At 40.0% G+C, this 19,794-nt stretch overlaps 1 protein-coding gene across 1 annotated transcript in view; it reads right to left on the reverse strand.

The window, feature by feature from the left end:
* Positions 1-19,794, reverse strand: part of Dnah9 (dynein axonemal heavy chain 9) — a 340,627-nt gene that overhangs the window by 92,389 nt on the left and 228,444 nt on the right. Inside the window, exons 49-50 of the mRNA XM_026390513.2 lie at positions 15,525-15,785; positions 2,335-2,760 (exon numbers count right to left, since the gene is read on the reverse strand). Of these exons, the coding sequence (XP_026246298.2) occupies positions 2,335-2,760; positions 15,525-15,785 (687 nt within the window). The remainder of the gene's footprint in view (positions 1-2,334; positions 2,761-15,524; positions 15,786-19,794) is intronic.

A 19,794-nucleotide genomic window follows, 5' to 3' on the forward strand; every position in this document is an offset into this window, starting at 1 on the left:
GTTAATAGGCACATGAATACGCAAAGGATGGAGAAGAGGTGGTTAAAAGCAAGATTATATATATTTTTCCACTGGAAAATATTTTGGCAGAACAGAAGTGCCTCCCTAAGGTAGCCAAGGATTTTAAACATATTCTTATTGCTTTCACAGGTTGAGTGGGCTCATCATGTGAATGTCGGCTACTGAAAAGGTATAAACATTTTGAAAACATCCCCTTTGCACCAAATGTTCTTTTAGTTAAAATAGCTTGAGTAGAGAGTCTCAAAAATTCTCTTGTTATACTTTCCTGGGAGAGACTGAAGAACATGAAATTATTGGGAGGTCTTTTCCTCCCAGAAATCTGGAATGGGGCTATCACGGTATTTTACCCTTGGTGTTCTTTGAAGAGGAACTGCTATGGAGACTATCACCTGTTTTAAATAAATGTTCCATGAACATCTGGATTTACAAAGCAAGTATTTTAGATATCGGCTGCTTTACCAAAACCTTTATTATTATTATTATTATTGCTGAGGACCAAGCTCACGGCCTCATACATGCTAGGAAAGTGCTCTACCACTGAGCTACATCCCCAGTCCCAAAGTATCTTTCAAAAATAGAGATTGGTGGCAAGGATCTTCGAATTAGAGACATTAGTCACAGGTTTTCATCTAGCAATCGATAAGCCCACGCCACATGAGGCATGCCGCACGTCTAGAATCCTGCTTTTGACAATTTGTAAGACCTGCTTTATCGTCATGACAAATGTGCAGCAAGCGTCTCATTTGCCTGGAATGCAGGTGTAGAAATTAAATATCCAGAAAATTGTTTGGATTGAAGTTGATTATGGGAGCGACTGAATTCTTGTGTGCAGTGGACATGCATGTGATAGACGGTGTGCGAGGCAAAGGAGGGCAGGAGAGGCAGAGGGGCAGCAGCGAGACCTCAGGCTGTTCCTGCTGCTCCCTCTGTCCTCGGCAGGTCTGGCTTCAAGCTTTACTTGTGCAATTTCCTTTAATTTTAACAACAATCCGGTGAAGCCAGTTCTATTATTGTGTCCATTTTACTTTAGGAAACTTTAATTTGGGCATTCTAAAGACTCCACCAGTAAATATCACAGCTTGGTTTGGAATTAAAGTCTATTGATGAACATATTTTTAATTGCTGTGCTATCCCCAGGATTCTAATGTCTTTTACTTTTGAAGTTTTCATTTTCATGGTCAAGGTGAAATTCAAGGGGACTCCTCTCTAAAATAGATGTGAACCCAAGATCGCCATCCCCTTCCCCCAGTGCAGGGTGAAGCAGATAGGCTAGCGCTACTTATGTGATGTTTAAAATAGCTAATGACCCTTATAGTTTTATAGTTTTGGACAATGGAACACCCCCGAAATCACAGAATACTGCTCGCTTTTTTCTTTTTCCCCAGTACTAGGGATTGAATCCAGGGGTGCTCTACCATTGAGATACATCCTAAGGCCAGCTCTTATTATTTCTTTTATTTGGAGACCATGTGTCACTGAGTTTCCCAAGCTGGACTTGAACTTGTGATCCTCCTGCCACAGCCTCCTGAGCCACTGGGATTACAGGTGTGTGCCACCATGCCCAGCTATACTGCCTGCTTTTAAAAGCATCCATAAAACAATGCAGATAGCATAAGACATGTCCACACTGCTGAGTGTGAGACAGACACAGTTGGCCAGAAATGAAGACAATTAGGTACCAAAGGTGAAGCAAGGTGGCTAAAACCTACATTTCAAAGGGGAGGAGGAGGAGGAAAGAATCTTGAAGTCTTAACTTTTTGGTCTTAACTATCAAATGTGCAAAAAAATGTTAAATTCACTTTAACATTTAACATGGTTAATAAGAGAACAGTCAGCTCCGTGATAATACTGTGTGTCTATGATATATCTACCTATCTGTCACCCTTTCTTTCTTCAGAGAAAAAGGAAAAAAATCTTTTCAGACCAGAATTGTAAGCCAGTGGTTCAGGGGATTTGTCTTGTTTGGCCTAAAAGATGTTAGAAAAAGAAATATAAAAAGTTGCCTCTGTTGACAAATGAAATTTTGTTTAAAAAAAAGTGGTGGGGGTTGCTGGGTCGTGGCTCAGCGGTAGAGCGCTCGTCTAGCATGTGCGAGGCCCTGGGTTCGATCCTCAGCACCATTTAAAAATAAATAAACAAAATAAAGGTATTTTGTACAACTACAACTAAAAAAAAACAAATATTAAAAAAAGGGGGGGGTGTTTCCTATTTCTCCTTAGATATCATGTTAGGCACTGGGTCATGGCCAGAGAAGGGTGTTTGAGAGGCTACACTGTTTGCAATGGGGTGAAGAAGGGGCTGGGGTCCACTCACAGCAATCTTGGCTTTGATGGCCGCCAGCTTCTCCTGAGCAGCGGTGAGCTCCGAGGTGGCTTTGCTTAAAGCTTGGCGCTTGGGTTCCACATCACAGAACACCTCATAGAACCTCACGATGTTGATGACCCAAGAGCAGAGGCCCGCAGCTGCGTAGGACTTGGTGGCCACGAACTCGGGATTGAACTCAGGGTCTTGCAGATATGGTCTGATGGCTTTGAGGCAATTCTCGTGAATGTTCTCCTTGTCAAAGTGGATCAGGGAATCCAGGAAGCTGTCCACTTTGGTCATGGTGACCTTAGCAGCCTTCCAGCTCCGGTCCTTGGGCACCTTGCCCCCCGGGGCCATGAGTACCATCACTGCGGCACTGACGTTGCTGACAGCTGGAGGTGGGGAGCCAAAGGACTTCAGCTCTGTCAGGTTGGTCTGAGAAAAGAGAAGGAGGCCATTAGAGGGAAAACGAATGAGTTTTCTTTGTCCTCTCGGCCACTAATGGAGTTAGGCTGGGGAGCAATCCATCTGAATGGGCTGCTTTGAAGCCTGCAGCAGCCCTCTGAATTTTAAATATCATGACTCATCAAAAGGAAACCAAAGCTACTCCCCAGCGACTTCAGACTTCCCTGAATGGTGAGACGGGACTCAGCTATGTTCTTTCAATGCTTTAACTGACTCTCAGCCCATTAGAAACACACAATTATTTCACATTCAGCTGAAAAACTATAAGGATGCCAACATACTCTGAAATATGCAGCATGACATGAATAAAAGATAAGGTTATTATAAATTAATTTCCACCCCGGATGGAAGAGAATAGCACTGAAACTCAACTAATTTTTTTTTCTTTAATTAAACTGCTTTGTTCCATGAGCTCGTTCTAACTACTCTTGACTGTCCTGATAGCAAAGTGGCATTTTTTTTTCTGCCAAGAAATAATTCAGACAGAAAGCCAGGCACGGCTCCTGAGTCAGCTGCCCCTGCCCGGTCGCAGGTTTGTCCTTTGTTCCAAGTCTCACTTGCTCTAGAGAGATGTGGCTAAAAGGACTGACCTTGGCAAATCACTTAAACTTTCCGGGACTTGATGCCCTCATGTGTAAATTGGGGTCAGGGGCACCCACTAATTCATGTATAAAATTGTGTTCTAAATGCCCATGAAGTTGATGTGAGACTCTATGTGATATTCCACGGGAAGCCCAGAATGAAACCACTTGCTTATGGGGGAAGATCTTGATTTCAAAGATGAAAGCCTTTTCCAAATTTACTCAAGGTGCACTTGAGCCTGGAAATCCACCAGTGAAGGGGACTATTTCTAATTCCTAATGGAAAGACTGAGGAAGATGCTCCTTTTGTTCCTGAACTATTTTCACATGTGGTTATGACTCCCCAGCAGGGGCAGAAATGAAGGATGGCATAGGTGTGTGAAGGATGCACACCTGTAATGGTAGCCTCCATGGAGGTGAGAGAGGGCAAAGGGAGAAAATAGGAACAGACAGAAATAAGAAATGGCATCATTTAAAAATTAATGCTTTGGGCATGATGGTGCATGCTTATAACCCCAGTGGCTTGGGAGGCTGAAGCAGGAGGATCGTGAGTTCAAAGCCAGCCTCAGCAACTTAATGAGACCCTGTTGGAAGGAAGGAAGGAAGGAAGGAAGGAAGGAAGGAAGGAAGGAAGGAAGGAAGGGCTGGGGATATAGCTCCATGGTTGAGTGCCCCTGGGTTCAATCCCAAGTACAAAAACCAACAACAAACAAAAAACCCTAGGAAATGATCTGAACATGGATTCTCAAGACAATAACAATGGGGCAGGCAGCAATGGTACTACTAACAGAAGCCCAAGATTGGCAGAGACATTTCTCAAGAGGCCACTATCAAATGTGCAAACGTTGGGCAGCCTTGATTCCACTCCTGTCCTAGAGCTATTACTTTAGCTGTGGCCTTGACTGCTTTTTTTCCAGGTACCTGCCTTATTAATTTGTCCTTCCCCCAAGTTTTTCTCAAACTTCTCAGGATTGGTCCACATCACCTTCCTTAACACCAACTGATACCTTCTGCCTTCTACCACTGGTCCTCACCAGCTGCCCGGCCTCGGGGCTCCTCCATGCTGTGCTCCACATTTTTCTTTTTTTATTCCACAGCCTCTGTCATGCTGTATCCCTTCGTGTAAATTACCTCTTCCTTATGCTGATGGTGTCTTGCCTCTGCTAGAATATGAGCATCCTAGAGACACAGCTCTTCTTTTTTTTTTTTCCTGCCTAGTCCACTAAAGGCAGTCCATAAATCTTCATTGAGTGAATAAATAAATAAACAAATGTACATCCAGAGTCATTCACAGGACAAAAATTTAATAAGTTCCCGGTACTGTTTTATGGGATGAAGATACTTAGAACACAAGAAAGGAAAAGTCCTTTTACTTATTCAGCTGGGGGAGATGGTCAAACAAAGAGATAATCTTTGATAGTTTTTTGACAGTGAGAAGATAAACAAACCAGGGCTAATGCATAGAGACTACTTGGAGGGTGATAATACCATGTTAGCTAGGAAGGTAGGTCTGCAGAGGCCTCTTGAAGAAACTGACTTTACAGCTGGGAGCTAAAAGATAGGAGCAAAGCAGTTCTAGAGAGATCTGCAGGACTGTTGCAGGCTGCTGAGTCAGCAATGGAGAGGCCAGAGGCAAGAAGGCACTGGGCCATGATGTAGGGGTCAGAGGAGCCAGGAGATTGGTGGAGATGAAACTGAAGGCACAATCAGGGCCAGACCCTGGGGACTGCAGGCACCATGGGGAAGAGTTTATTCTAATTTCAGCAGGCAGCCACTTGGAGGCCTTAGACAGCAAATGAAATTATCTGCTTTATGCTTTAAGAGGGTCACAAGAGAAAATTACAACATATCGAGCTTTGCAGATCTTTATTGGCTTTGGTTTATGATTCTAGATTCTGGCAGCAATTCGAACAAAAACAGGTCAGAATGCTCCCTGACTGCACCAGTGGGTTATGTTTACAGCCAGAGAAAAGGAGGTGACCTACAGAAAGCAGAAAGAAGTGAGGTACAGAGATGGCGCCACAGGTTACAGCTTGACCTTGGCCTTATTGGAACCTGCTTTGAACAGTGGGTCCTTGGTTGGCTGAAACTCTGCTGGTGGGATGGGTTAAGACGTGGTCATTCATGACGAGAGGAGGTTGTAGACTCTCTTCACTTCAAGATAGGCTACGGTTCACTCTGTATGGAGAAACCTTTAGGCCAAATTTAAAATATGTTCAGAGGCATATTTTAATGAACAATTAATAACTTATGAATGTTATTAATTATTTTTTATAAAGTGTGATTTTGAAATAAGCAATGCACTTTTCTCTCTTACAGGTACATAATTGGTTGGGCCAACTTCCTAAAGGTCAAACTTAATTCAGTTTAACCAGAGTGTGTTGCAGTGTGAGGGACAGGGCTGGGGTGTACCCGCACTGTCAAGGGAAGCTGCTTTAGTCATTTACAAAGGAGACTGAAGAGGGCTTGGTCCAGGTTTTTCCCCACGTGATGCACGTGATGAAAAATGATTGGAACTGGAACCCATTTGGGGTAGTATAATTAGAGCTTACTGACAGGCTCAACAAGAAGTGAAAAAAATTCTTCAGTAGGATTTTTTTTAAAGTCCGTATTCCTTCAGATGGATGAACCCAATTTATGCAAAACAAATCGAATCTCAGGAAACCTAGGTCATTTCCAAAAATTTACCTCATGCAGGATGCTTTGATGAATGTGATTCTATATAGATCTGTGTGAAAAATCTTAGAGTCATTTTTTTGAAGGATAATAATATTCCTGGAAGTGGATTGGTTGGGTCCAAATGCAGAAACATTTTTGGCATTCCTTGTGTATACCATCAGGTTATTTCCCAGAAATTTCAATGACAAGGATCCGTGCTCAAGAGAGCCTGACACATGCCCATTCTTTTCAATATTTAATTTGATAAGTTGAAAATGATATCACGACATTGGTTTAAATAATTTACATATCTATATAGTCATATACACACACCCAAACACACATACATATCCCTGTTTATGTTAACCTTCTTTTTCATGCAAAGCATCTTGAACTTTTTAATGTTATTAATTATTTTTATAAAGTATGATTTTAGATATGCAATGCAGTTTCTCTCTTATAGGTACATAATTGACTCAACTTCCTATTGTTTCACATTTAATAGTTGAATTAAAGGATATTAACTTTTAATGATGATATTAGAGACAAAAACCAAAAATCCAAACTGGACTTCAATTAGATTTGTATTTGACTTATGAATAAATTGGGGGAAATAGTGGCATCCTTATGAAATTGAATCTTTCAGTATACAGACTTGGCATATATTTATTCACATTTTTTTTAATTCACTAAGGATGTGCAGTTTTCTTCACAGTTTCAACAGATTTCCTTACACTTATTTGGACCCTGTGTTTTGGTTGTTACTTTGAAAATACATTTTCCAAATGGCTTTTGTGGATATTACGGAAGCTATTACATTTTGTAATCTCTTTTGTAATAAGCCCTTAACCTTTCACATTTATTTACTATATTTTATAACGTGTATGAAGAATAAGACATTTATCTGCTATGGCGTAAGATTCATATGATTAATATTTTTCATTTATTATTGCATTGTTTAGGAATCTAGGATAGATTTTTTTTTAGTAACAGTAGAGAGGGGGCAACCACAGTGTCTTTTCTATGTCAATGGGAGTGTCTCTAGTGGCCTACTATTAAATAGGATGTTTTGCCCTTGGATTGGGATTGATTGCCTTCTGTTAGCAAAAAAAAAAAAAAAAAAATCTAATTATCCTTTTATCCCTACTTTACTAAGAGCTTTAATAAGCAGTGAATATTGAACTGTGTTAAATACCGTTTTGACATTTCTCGGACTAAAAAGCTTTTCTTCCTTGCCGTATACTGGATAAACCTTTCTGGTTGCTGGCATATGGGTGTTTGAACACATTGCCGGAGTTGACGGACTGGTATTTTTTATGCACATAACTTATATTGTCATTCATAAGTTAATCTGAGACTGTGTCTGTCACTTTTAGTATTGAGCTGATCACCTTAAGGAGAACCTGAGAAGTTCCTCAGGGAAGAAGTTTGTCTATTATCTTAGCATTCCCCAAATGAATAGATTATAAAATCTATGTTTATGTTAACTTGTTAGGTTAAAAGACAAAGAACAGACTGGGAGAAAATATCAATATATATATATATATATATATATATATATATATATATATATACATATACACACACACTACACACACACACACACACACACACACACACACACCAAGGAATTAATAGGAAACAAATGTAAAGAATAACTGTAAATCAATAGCACGAAGAGAAACAATCTCAAAAGGAATGGGCAAAGAACCTGAACAATTGATGAACCAAAGAAGGTCGAAATATTTGGAAAGATTCTTGGTCTGTTTAGATTGAAACCATGTAAAATTAAAGTATTATTTATAGAGCTTTCTATGACTTCTGTAGCAAATTACCACCAATGTAGCAATTTAAAACAACCTGGAGTTATTAGTGTGCGGTTCTGGAGGTCAGAGGTCTTACAGTCAAGGTGTTGGCAGGACTGGTTCTTTCTGAAGGCTCTAAGGGTCAATCCATCCCATGTCTCTGCCGGTTACTAGATACTGTCGCTCCTTGGCTCACGGCCCCATAACACTCCAACTTTCCACTCCTTCTATCATCAGTCACCTTCTTTCAACCTTCCGTCTCTCTCTTCTGCAGACCCTGTGAGTACATTTAGAGCCCTCACAATAATCCAGGATAATCTTCCTACCTCACGGCCTTTCACTTAAGTATATCTGCAAAACCATATCTGCCATATACAGTAACATTCCTATATTCTTTGGATTAGGATGTGGCTCTCTAGGGGGACAGGCATTATTCAGCCTGCCACTTTGTTCTACCAAACAGTTGTACTTATTTGGCCCAGAGAAATACTTGCACTTATGCAATTAAGGTATATGTACCAAGATATTTGTCTCAGGAGGAAGCCCTACAAGCTCAATGAAAAATGAATGAATACAATACAGTACAATTATAACATGGAATTCTACTTGCAATAAATAAATGAGGTTTCAACATAGGTACTCACAAGAAATGACCTTGTTTCAAGAGAGAAAATAAGTTTCCACATATAAGTGAGTTCATGCAACATTTTTCTTTCTGTCTGGCTTATTTCATTTGGCATAATATTCTTCAGGTTTAACCATCTTGTCACAATACAGCAGCATCTCTTTCTTTTTAAAGGCCAAGTAGTATTCCATTGTACGTGTTACATTTTCAATTCATCTCTCTCTCTCTCATACACACACACACACACACACACACACACACACACACATGCCATACTACAAGATAAAGCTGATCGATTTGTTAATTTTCTTGAGTATAGTAATTATTCACTATGTATACCAAATCATCATGTTTATATCCTAAACATATAGAATAAAGAAACAAGAGAAAGTAAGTTGGTAGCATCCATTTGCATTTAAAATATGGTATATTTTATAATGTATATATGGTATGTATGCATTTGTTCAAATGTAAATGCATAGAAAAATTGTTGAAATAGATACACTCAAATTATCTTCTGGGAAAAAACTGGGGCTGGAGTAGAAAATGAGAGTGACTTCATATTTGACCCTATATAGCCTATACTATTTGAATTATTTTTAACAATAAAAATGCCGTTACATATTATGTGTGTAATAAAAATAAATTTGCTATAAAAATGCATGGGAAATAGAAAATTACAAGTAATTTTGTGGAGGGAGAAAAGGCCATGACATTGCAAGATATACCATTCCTAAACTAAGGCAGGAAAAAAAAAACCTATGGGATTTATTTCAGTTTAGCTATAAAAGCAATATAAAACTGCTGAGATGGAGACAGGATGTGCAGAGACGTAGTACCCGCCTCTGATTTACAGGTATTCTTTATGTATGAACTAAAAATTTATAGTTAACTTTGAAAATAATGAGCAAACAGGGAAATGGTCCTTAAATACCAACGTTCTGTGAGTGCAGAAGGGTTTGTGGTGTCCTGGAGTCCGTGGGATCATGAAGCGGTATGTCCTTATGACATGTTGTACACTCAGGTCCATTCTACTCCATCAAAAAAAGAAGTGCTATTTGAGACTCTATTATGGTCTGGGTACGAGGTGTCCCCAGTGAGCTCCTGGGAAGGCAAAACTATTCCGAGGTACAATGATCACATTATGAGGGCTGTAACCTAATCAGATCATCCTAGTTTGACTGGACACACTGGGTGGCAACTGTAGGCAGGTAGGGCATGGCTGGAGGAGGTAGGTCACGGGAAGCATTCCTCTCCCCAACCCCTGCCAATTCTGTTTCCAGACTCCACCATAAGCCCAGCAGAGTTCCTCTACTGAGCTCTTCCCAGGATATGCTGCCTCACCTGGAGGTCAGAGCAATTCAGTAGACTCTCTATGGACAGAGACCTCTGAAAGTGTGAGCCCCAAATAAACTTTCCCTTCTCTAAGCTGTTGTTGTTGGTCATAGTGATCAAAAGCTAACTAAAACAGACTCATTAATAGGTTGCCCACCTGAAGTTTGTGAACACTGGCCTACAGTTAAACTTCTTAGTGTTGTCATGGGACTATTAAGGATGGCCGACTCACCCTCAGAACCTTTACCTGGGGACCTCACTTTATATTTATTTATTTATTTAAAATTTTGAGACAGGGTCTCATTAAGTTGCTCAAGTTGGCCTCAAACTTGAGATCCTCCTGCTTCAGCCTTCCAAAAAGCTGGGGTTACAGATGTGTACCGCTGTGTTTGACTTTCAGGACCCCATTTTTGTACCCACCACTCAGATACACTGCAAAGATTGTTCCTTCCTGGAGTGTTCTTTTCTACTACCTCCATCTAGTAAAATATTCATCCAATAGTAACTGATTAATTAACTGTGTCTTCTTTATTTCCTACCTGGCCAGGCAGTTAACTCTGCCCTCTTCTTTGCTGTCAAGTCATTGAAAATGTTTAATTTTTATTTCTGTTAGGTAATGCGTGCACAGGTTTATAAACTCTACCGGAGCTGCAAGTCTTAGAACAAAACACCTCCCCAGCTTCGGCTCCCAGAAATCACCCCATAATTTATTCCATGATTACTTCCAGATTTTATGCATTACTGATAAAGAAAACGTTTAGACTGCTGTTAAAAACATTTTAACGTTATCGAGTGACTTAGTACTCTAGAAAATGAATACTTTATTATTTTTCTGACTTCCTTTTTCCTCTCAATGTCTTCCTCTATTGTAGTTATGTCACAGTTTTAGTTAAGTTAGCATTGAGTATGATTATAAGTATTGCATCAGGTTAGCAGGATCTCAATACCTAAGGCCAGAAAAAACAACAGGCCAATATTTTTAATGAACATAGATGCAAAAGTCCTCCACAAAATACTAGTAATCCAAATTCAAAAGGATCACTCAACATGATCAAGTGGATGAAAGAATGGTATTTGCAGATTAATATAAATGTGATAGAATGCACTAACCGAACGAAAGACAAATCATATGATCATTTCATCAGATGCAGAAAAAGCATTTACCAAAGTCAACATTCTTTTATGATTAAGACACTCAGCAAATTAGGCGTGGAATGAATGGATTTCAATACAATACATTGAATATAATATATAATTGGATACAATATATTCAATACAATATATAATAAGTCAAGAGTTAATACGCTTAATGGAGAAAAAGTGGAATCCTTTCCTCTATGATTCAGAAGACAAAAATACTCACTCCTGACACTTCTATTCAACATAGTATTGGAAGTCATTGGAAGGCAATAAGACAAGACAGAGAAATAAAAGGAATGCAAATAAAAAAGGAAGAAATGAAATTATTGCTGTTTGCTGCTAGCATGATCTTATATATAGAAATCCTAAAGTTTCCACTGAAAAAAACCCTGTTAGAATCCAAAAACAAATTTAGTCAATTTAAAAGATTACAAAATCCAGTCAGAATTCAGTAGCATCTCTCCACATCAAGAATGAGCTTTCTCAAGAGAAAAATCAAGGCAATAATCCCATTTACAATGACTACAACAAAACAAAATCCTAGAAATAAATTTAACCAAGGTGAAAAAATAAAAAACACCAATATATACTTGTTTATGGACTGGAAGAATTCATATTTTTAAAAAGCTACCCAATGTGATCTGTAGATTCAATGCAACCCTTTCTGATATTCCAATGTAATTTTCTTTTTTTAAAATATTTTTTTTAGTTGTAGATGAACACATTATCTTCACTTTTATTTATTTATTTTTATGTGGTGCTGGGGATTGAACTCAGGGCCTCATGCATGCGAGGCAAGCGCTCTGCCACTGAGCCACAACCCCAGCCCCTCCAATGTAATTTTCGTAGACATAAGAAAAGGAACCCTACAATTCATATGGACTCTCTCTCTCTCTCTCTCTCTCTCTCTCTCTCTCTCTCTCTCTCTCACACACACACACACACACACACGCACACACCCCAAATAGCAAAGACAATATAAGCAAAAAGAACAAATCTGGACACATCACAATATGTGATTTTTTTTCTCTAATGCTAGGGATTGAATTCAGGGCTTTGTGCATACTAGGCAAGCACCCCACCACTGAACTAGATCCCTAGGTCTTTTTATGTTATTTTGAGACAGAGTCTCACTAAATTGCCCAGGCTTGCCTGGAACTTGTAGTCCTCCTGCCTCAGTCTCCCCAGTAGCTAAGATTATAGTTGTGCCTCTCTGTACCCAGTTCACAATATCTGATTTTAAAGAATACTACAAAGTTATAGTCATTAAAACACCATAGATCTGGCATAAAAATAGATCTCCTGATGCATGGAACAGAATAGAGCCTGAAAGTGAACCTACATATGTACAGTCAATTAAATTTAAACAAAAAGTCAAGGAAATACAATGGGAAAATACAGTCTGTTTAATAAGTAGCATGGAAAAAACTGGATATCTCTAGGCAGAAGAATGAAATTAGACCCCTATATCATACCACATTAAAAAAAGTCAACTCAAATGGATTCAAACCTTTAAAATAAGACCCGAGACTATAAATTTCCTACAAGAAAACATAGGAGAGAAATGTACATTATACTGTTCTGGGCAATGATTTTTTTTCAGATTGGACTCCAGAAGCATAGAAAGCAAAAGGACAAGTGGACCAATTGGATTACACTGTAATAAACTTCTGAATAAAAAAAGAAACAACAAAATAAGGAGACAGCCAGTAATTGAAAGAAGATATTTGCAATCCAACTGAGGAATATTAAGTCCAAAACATGTGAGGAACTCCAGAGAAAGAAAATAGTCCAATTAACAAATGGACAGGGTCTTGAGGGGGTGGTACAATGGTTAGAGCACTTGGTTCATCCCCCAGAATCTCCAAACCAAAACAAAAGACAGAGGGGAAAAGACATGGGCAAAGGACGTGAATAGACGTTTCTCAAAAAGACAAACATGAGTGGCTAAGAGGTACAAGGGGAAAACAAACAAACACCCCACCCAGCAAAAAAGAAAAGCTCAATGTCACTAATCATCAGGCAGATTGAGATTAAAGCCACAGTGAGGTATCATCCATACCTATTAGAATGGCTATTACAGAAAAGATGAGAAACAACTGCTGGTGAGAGTTATGGGCTAAATGGGCAATGACCAAACAGACTCCATTTTACCCTGGGATTCCATACCCTGTAAGAAGTGCTTCTCCCATGGGAAAGCCCCACCTCTGTGCCCATTAATAGTCACCTAGCATAACATACTTGGCAACACAAAATGGCAATTCTTATACAATGTAAAATTGTTCACTTTGGTTTCCCTTTTTCTTGGGCAATGCACCTTGTCAGAGATTGATTGTCTAGACCTTAGTAACCATTCTCTAACGTGTACTGAATTAGGGTCATTTTGACCCTCTTCCCTTCTTCTTGCTTGCTGCTATGCCAACCTGGAAAGTCCCCTGAGAAATACCAAGGCACCCATTGCATTATCTCGCTAATTGCTCAATTCAGCTTCTGTACCTGCTTGCTTGCAGCTACGTCAACCTAGATGTGGTTTTTTTTGCCTTTAAATATTCTAAAATGCTCAGGCTCTGGGCTGTTCCTTGCCGAGACAGTTATGGGTGCTGCGAGGAGCAGTCACCTACCAGCTGGCTAAATAAAGACTCTTCCATTTGGACAAAACTGGGACTTGGTGTGTTTTCTCAGTGACCTGCTCCACAACAGTGAGGAGACGGAGAACAGGGAGCCCTTGCATACTGTCAGTGGGAATGTAAACCAAAACAGACATCATGGAAAATAGAATTGCCAGATGATCCAGTAATGCTACTTCTGGGTATTTACTCCAGGACTTCAAACCAGTCTGCAAAGAGGTATATGTACTCCTGGATTGGTGGCAGCACTTGTTACACTAGATGAGATATGGAATCAACCTCAGGACCCAAGGGTCTATCACTGGATGAATGCTTATAGAAAATGTGATGTGTCAAACTCTCAGACAGGGGGAATGCATCTGAGTTTTTTGAGGTCTACTGCACATTGCGGTGAATATATTTAATAATTAAGTACCATGCATTTTGATACCACTAAGGGAATAAATTTCAAATCCTCTCATAAAAAGTGTTAAGTATTTGAGGTGATGGATATGCTAACTAGCTTGATCCCATCATCCCACATTGAATTAAAAAATCATAACATCACTTCATACCCCATAAATATGGGCAATTATAATTTGTCAATATATAATAAAGACAAATAATAATTAAAAAGATTACTCAGACTGCTCTAATGGGCAAAGACAGCACTGGAGCAAGGGTGGACACAGACTTATGGAGAAGTTGTTAACAGCCCAAGGAAGAGATGATTGATGGTGGCTAGGGCCAAGTGGCAGCGGTAGAGATGATATAAAGCATTCAAATTCTGGATATACTTTGAAATTGATCAAATTTGTTAATAGATTGTACAGGAGTGTGAGATAAAGAGCACATTAATTCTTCTTTCTTTTCTGTGTCATAGGGATCAAGAACTTCAGAGACTTGCTGGGCATGGTGCCATATGCCTTAATACTAACAGCTTGGGAGGCTGAGGGAGGAGGATTGCAAGTTTGAGGCCAGCCTCAGCAACTTAGCAAGGCCCTAAACAATTTTATGAGGTCCTATCTCAAAATACAAAGTAAAAAGGGCTGGAGAGGATGGAGGGAAAAAGGTACTACACTCATATATTGCTGGTGGGACTGCCAATTGGTGCAACCACTATGGAAAGTGGCATGGAGATTCCTCAGAAAACTTGGAATTGGAACCACCATTTGACCCAGCTATCTCACGCCTCAGTTTATACCCAAAGGACTTAAAATCAGCATACTATAGTGATGCAGCCACATCAATGTTTATAGCAGCTCAACTCCCAATAGCTAAACTATGGAACCAACCTAGGTGTCCTTCAACAGATGAATGGATAAAAAACAATGTGCTATACATATACAATGCATTTGCTGGTAAATGGATGGAACCGGAAAATATCATGCTAGGAGAAATAAGCAAATCCCAAGAGAACCGAAGGCCTCATGTTTTTTCTGATATGTGGATGCTAATTCACAACACAGGGCCAGGTAGGGAAGAATAGAGGTACTTTCCATTAGACAGAGGGGAGGTTGTATCTTATTTCAGACTCATATCTTAAACATTTATGAAGGAGCCTTAGAAAGCTCTTGGGCCCTGTGGTACCTAAAGGTCAAAAGGACCCTGGGTTGCCACACTGGAAGATCTAGGGATTGGATTCTGAAGATGTAAGTTCAAGTCCTGACTCTAATATTGACACCTGTGACTGTGGGACAGTGAGTGACTTCACTGAGCCTTGGTTTTCTCCTCTGTGAAGTGCTCTTCCATGTTCTGGTTGGTTCTATGATTAACATCTCTGGGATTTCTTTGGTAGCTCTTGGACCCTGATACAAGAGTCAGTTAAATGAGTATTTGTTCACTTAGTGAATAAAGCAATAGCATCTGGGGTCACCCGGAACCCTCCCAACTCTGCCCTTGTTATGTCTCGAGAACACCAGGACACCAGGTGGTCTTTGGCCCTCCCCTGGAGGTGGTCAGGTGTGGCAGGCAGCCCTCCTACCTTGTTGAGGGTGTTGAGGGCGGCCTGGGCGGCCATGAGGGCTGGCTCTGCTTTAGCCAGGTCTTCCTCACAGTCCTTCTGCTTCTGCTTCACCTCCTGCATGATAAGTGCCACCTTCTGCTCCTCCTCGTCTGCGATGGCTTTCTCTTTGCTCACTTTATCGGTTTCCACGCCGACCACCTGGATCAATTTGTCTGCATCTTCGTTCTTCTGCTTTAGCTCCACTTCCTGGGTGGCCAGCTTGGCTTTCAGATCATCCACCTGTTAGAGAAGTAAACAGGCTTAGCAGGAGTAAGGCAGGCATGACCCTGAAGACCCATCTCTGCAGAACAGAGAACCAACTCCTGATGCAAACAAAGGTGCAGATCTATGTACCCTGGTGAAATCCAGCTCCCTGATCTAGGAAAGGAACTGGACTCTCTCTCCCCTGTGATGGAATATTCTAAACAACAGGCACTCTGATATTTCTCCTTGATATCTCAATGCTTTAGGCTTCTTCTCACTGATATTGGTATGTCTTTTAAAATTTCATGCACCAAACAACAACAATTTTTTTTTCTATGGTGCTGGAGACTGAACCCAAGGCCTTGTGCATGCAAAGCAAGCACTCTACCAACTGAGCTATATCCCCCAAATGAAATTTTGCACATAGAAAGTCCTTAATAAATATCAGTTGTTTAAATAAAACTGGCCAATGTGTTGGTATTGGCACCAAAACAGACTGGTAGTCCAATGGTACAGAATAGAGGACACAGAGACTAACCCATATAACTTCAATTATATTAGACAAAGGTGCCAAGAACATGCATTGGAGAAAAGATAGCCTCTTCAACAAATGGTGCTGGGAAAACTGGAAATCCATATGCAACAAAATGAGATTAAACCCCTGTCTCTCACCATGCACAAAACTCACCTCAAAATGGATCAAGGACTTAGGAATACAACCAGAGACCCTGCATCTAATAGAAGAAAAAGTAGGCCCTAATCTCTATCATGTAGGATTAGGCCCCAATTTCCTTAATAAGACTCGTGTGACACAAGAATTAAAATCAAGAATCAATAAATGGGATATACTCAAACTAAAAAAGCTTCTTCTCAGCAAAATTAAACAATCTGTTCGGTCAACAGAGAGCCTTCATCCTGGGAGCAAATCTTTACCCCTCACACATCAGATAGAGCACTAATAACTAGGGTATATAAAGAACCCAAAAAGCTAAACACCAAAAAAAAAAAAAAAAGCAATCAATAAATGGGCCAAGGACCTGAAGAGACTCTTCTCAGAAGATGATGTACAGTCAATCAACAAATACAAGAAAAAATGTTCATCATCACTAGAAATTAGAGAAATGCAAATTAAAACCATTCTAAGATTTCATCTCACTCCAGTCAGGATGAGAGCTATTATGCATACAAATAACAATAAGTGTTGGTGAGGATGTAGGGGGGAAAGGTATACTCATACACTGCTGGTGGGACTGCAAATTGGTGCAGCCAATATGGAAAGCAGTATGGAAATTTCTTGGAAAATTGGGGATGGACCACCATTTGACCCAGCTACCCCTCTTCTCGGACTATACCCAAAGGATTTAAAAACAGCATACTACAGGGACACAGCCACATCAATGTTTATAGCAGCACAATTCACAATAGCTAAACTGTGGAACCAACCTAGATGCCCTTCAATAGATGAATGGATTAAAAATGTGGCATATATACACAATGGAATAATAAAATCATGGCATTTGCAGGTAAATGGATGGAGTTAGAGAAGATAATGGTAAGTGAAGTTAGCCAATCCCAAAAAAACAAATGCCGAATGTTTTCTCTGATATAAGGAGGCTGATTCATAGTGGGGTAGGGAGGAGGGGAGCATGGGAGGAATAGATTCAGAGGGGTGGGAGGGGAAGGGAGGGGGTATGGGGTAATTAATGATGGTGGAATGTGATGATCATTATTATCCAAAGTACATGTATAAAGACAGGAACTGGTATGAATATACTATATATAAAACAAGAAATATGAAAAATTGTGCTCTATATGTGTAATAAGAATTGTAATACATTCTGCTGTCATACATAAATTAAAAATTTACATAAAAAACTGACCAATGTGGGATTTTCCTAGGATATACAAAAAGGGGGGATGTCTATGGTGTTGTCTGAGAGACTAAATATACAGATGAACAATGGCAAGACTGTGTATAAAAACAGAACTCTGACCCACAACCTTCAGGAAGACTTTAATAACCCTAGAGCAATCAGCCTCAAATGGCTATGACTTGATTAATAATGGATGACTCCCTTCATTTTTTTTTTCTTTTTTGGTACTGGGGATTGAACTTAGGGGCACTCTCCCACTGAGCCACCTCCCCAGCCCTATTTTGTATTTTATTTAGAGACAAGGTCTCACTGAGTTGTTTAGTGCCTCACTTTTGCTGTGGCTGGCTTTGAACTTGTAATCCTCCTGCCTCAGCCTCCCAAGCTACTGTGCCTGGCTCCAACTTCCTTCATTTTTGTCCCTGATTCCAATATAGGGCCAATCAAAACAAAACAAAACAAAACAACAACAAAAACCCCAACACATCTCCCTGACCAGTTATATAGGATACCCACTTCTAGTGAGCCCACCTGTCCCTTCCCTAGCCTGCTCTCAGGGTGCACTAGACATCCTTCTCCTTCCTCCTCATCAAGCTCTTCCACATCTCAGCCTGGTTTTGGCTCTCTGCTAAATACCAGTGATGGTGGTAGAAAGATTCCCTGGCCTGTAGCAAGCTCTCCCTAAATAGCTTGGATACTTCTTCTGGTTGGTCTTCATTGATTTCCACAATCCTCAATAGAAATAGATGACCAGGTTAAAATAATGTGATAGCAAGAACTCTGGTGGTCCAGGCCACCCGATTCCCCCATCCAGCCTCTGAAGTCAAATGTCATTTGGAGGCATATGATGAAGTGATGGGAACATCAGTGCTGGCAAACCATCTATTTATCTCATGAGCTGGGAAGAGAGGAATGGTCTTCTGTTTACACTCAAAATCAGCAGTGCGGTGGTTTTCATAATGTTGCTTCCTGGACTAGCATCAGCTTTACATAGGAATTTATTAGTCATGCAAACCCCTAGGCCCTACTCCAGACCTACTGAGCCAGAAATTCTGGAGGTGAGGAAAGGCAATCTGTGTTTTACAGGCCCTGCGGTTGATTCTGATATCCATGTAGGTTTGAGAATCACTGATGGAGTGTAACGGCCTTTTTCAGATGCACAGGGAACACACAGACCTGTTTATTTCTTGAAAGTCAAAAAGCTATTTGTATTTGCAATATGGCTCATAAACTTTCCATTCCAGAATGACCTCTTGCCTTTTATTTATTTTTTTCCTGCGGCCTATTGCACACAACAACCAAAGATTCAGAGCTCCTGGAATACGTCAAACAGATTCAAAGGCTTTATGATGCAAAATAATCAGGGCGAATATAAAACTGAGGCTTAGACACCACTGATAATTCCCTTTTCATGGCAGATCAAAAGGAAAGAAAAGGAAAGGGGGAAAAAAAAGAATGCTCTTTAATTTTGTGTATTCATGGAAACCGGAGACTTTGTGTTAACCTCAAATAGAGGCTTGCACCCTACAACTCCTCTTATATTCACATGTTGGAAGGTTAATCTGTTTCCATCTCCCGTTGTTCAGCTGCAGAGAGTTATTTCTACAAGGACAAAGATGCAATTGTAAATCAAAATGATTGAGTTGCATAATCACTCCAGTCAGCAAACACACCAGTAACTTTTTGTTCCTTTTTAAATCTTGGGAGATTTGAGAAAATTGAAGTGTTTTTTTTTTTTTTTTGGTTATTGTTGTTTTGTTTTGTTGATTGCAGATATGGCTTGTGACCTCAGCCCCAAGGTAAATAATCCCCTGCACTGTGAATGGGAGCTTAATAGCCCTTCAGCTATGACATGGGGCAACATGAGGGTCCTGCCAGTCAGAATTAGGCCACTCCCCTGAAAAAATCAGAGAAGGCAGAACACAGATTAGTTTTATGATTCTTTTGCAGTAGAATAGGGAATTGGAACAGATTACTTTAAGCCTTTCTTTTCTCCTTTGCCTTTATTCAAAACACCTGAGTCACACTTTGGATTTCTACCTAATTTAGACACCCCCAAACCTGGATGGAAAGATTAAGAGGGACAGTGCCCTGATTATAGGAGAGACCCTTTCCCTCAGTCCTGTTGGCCCCCATGAATTGTGAACATGAGTAGTAAATGGGGGGATTTTGGC

The sequence above is a fragment of the Urocitellus parryii genome, chromosome 7 (assembly GCF_045843805.1).
Source record: "Urocitellus parryii isolate mUroPar1 chromosome 7, mUroPar1.hap1, whole genome shotgun sequence".
In the NCBI taxonomy this organism is placed as follows: domain Eukaryota; kingdom Metazoa; phylum Chordata; class Mammalia; order Rodentia; family Sciuridae; genus Urocitellus; species Urocitellus parryii.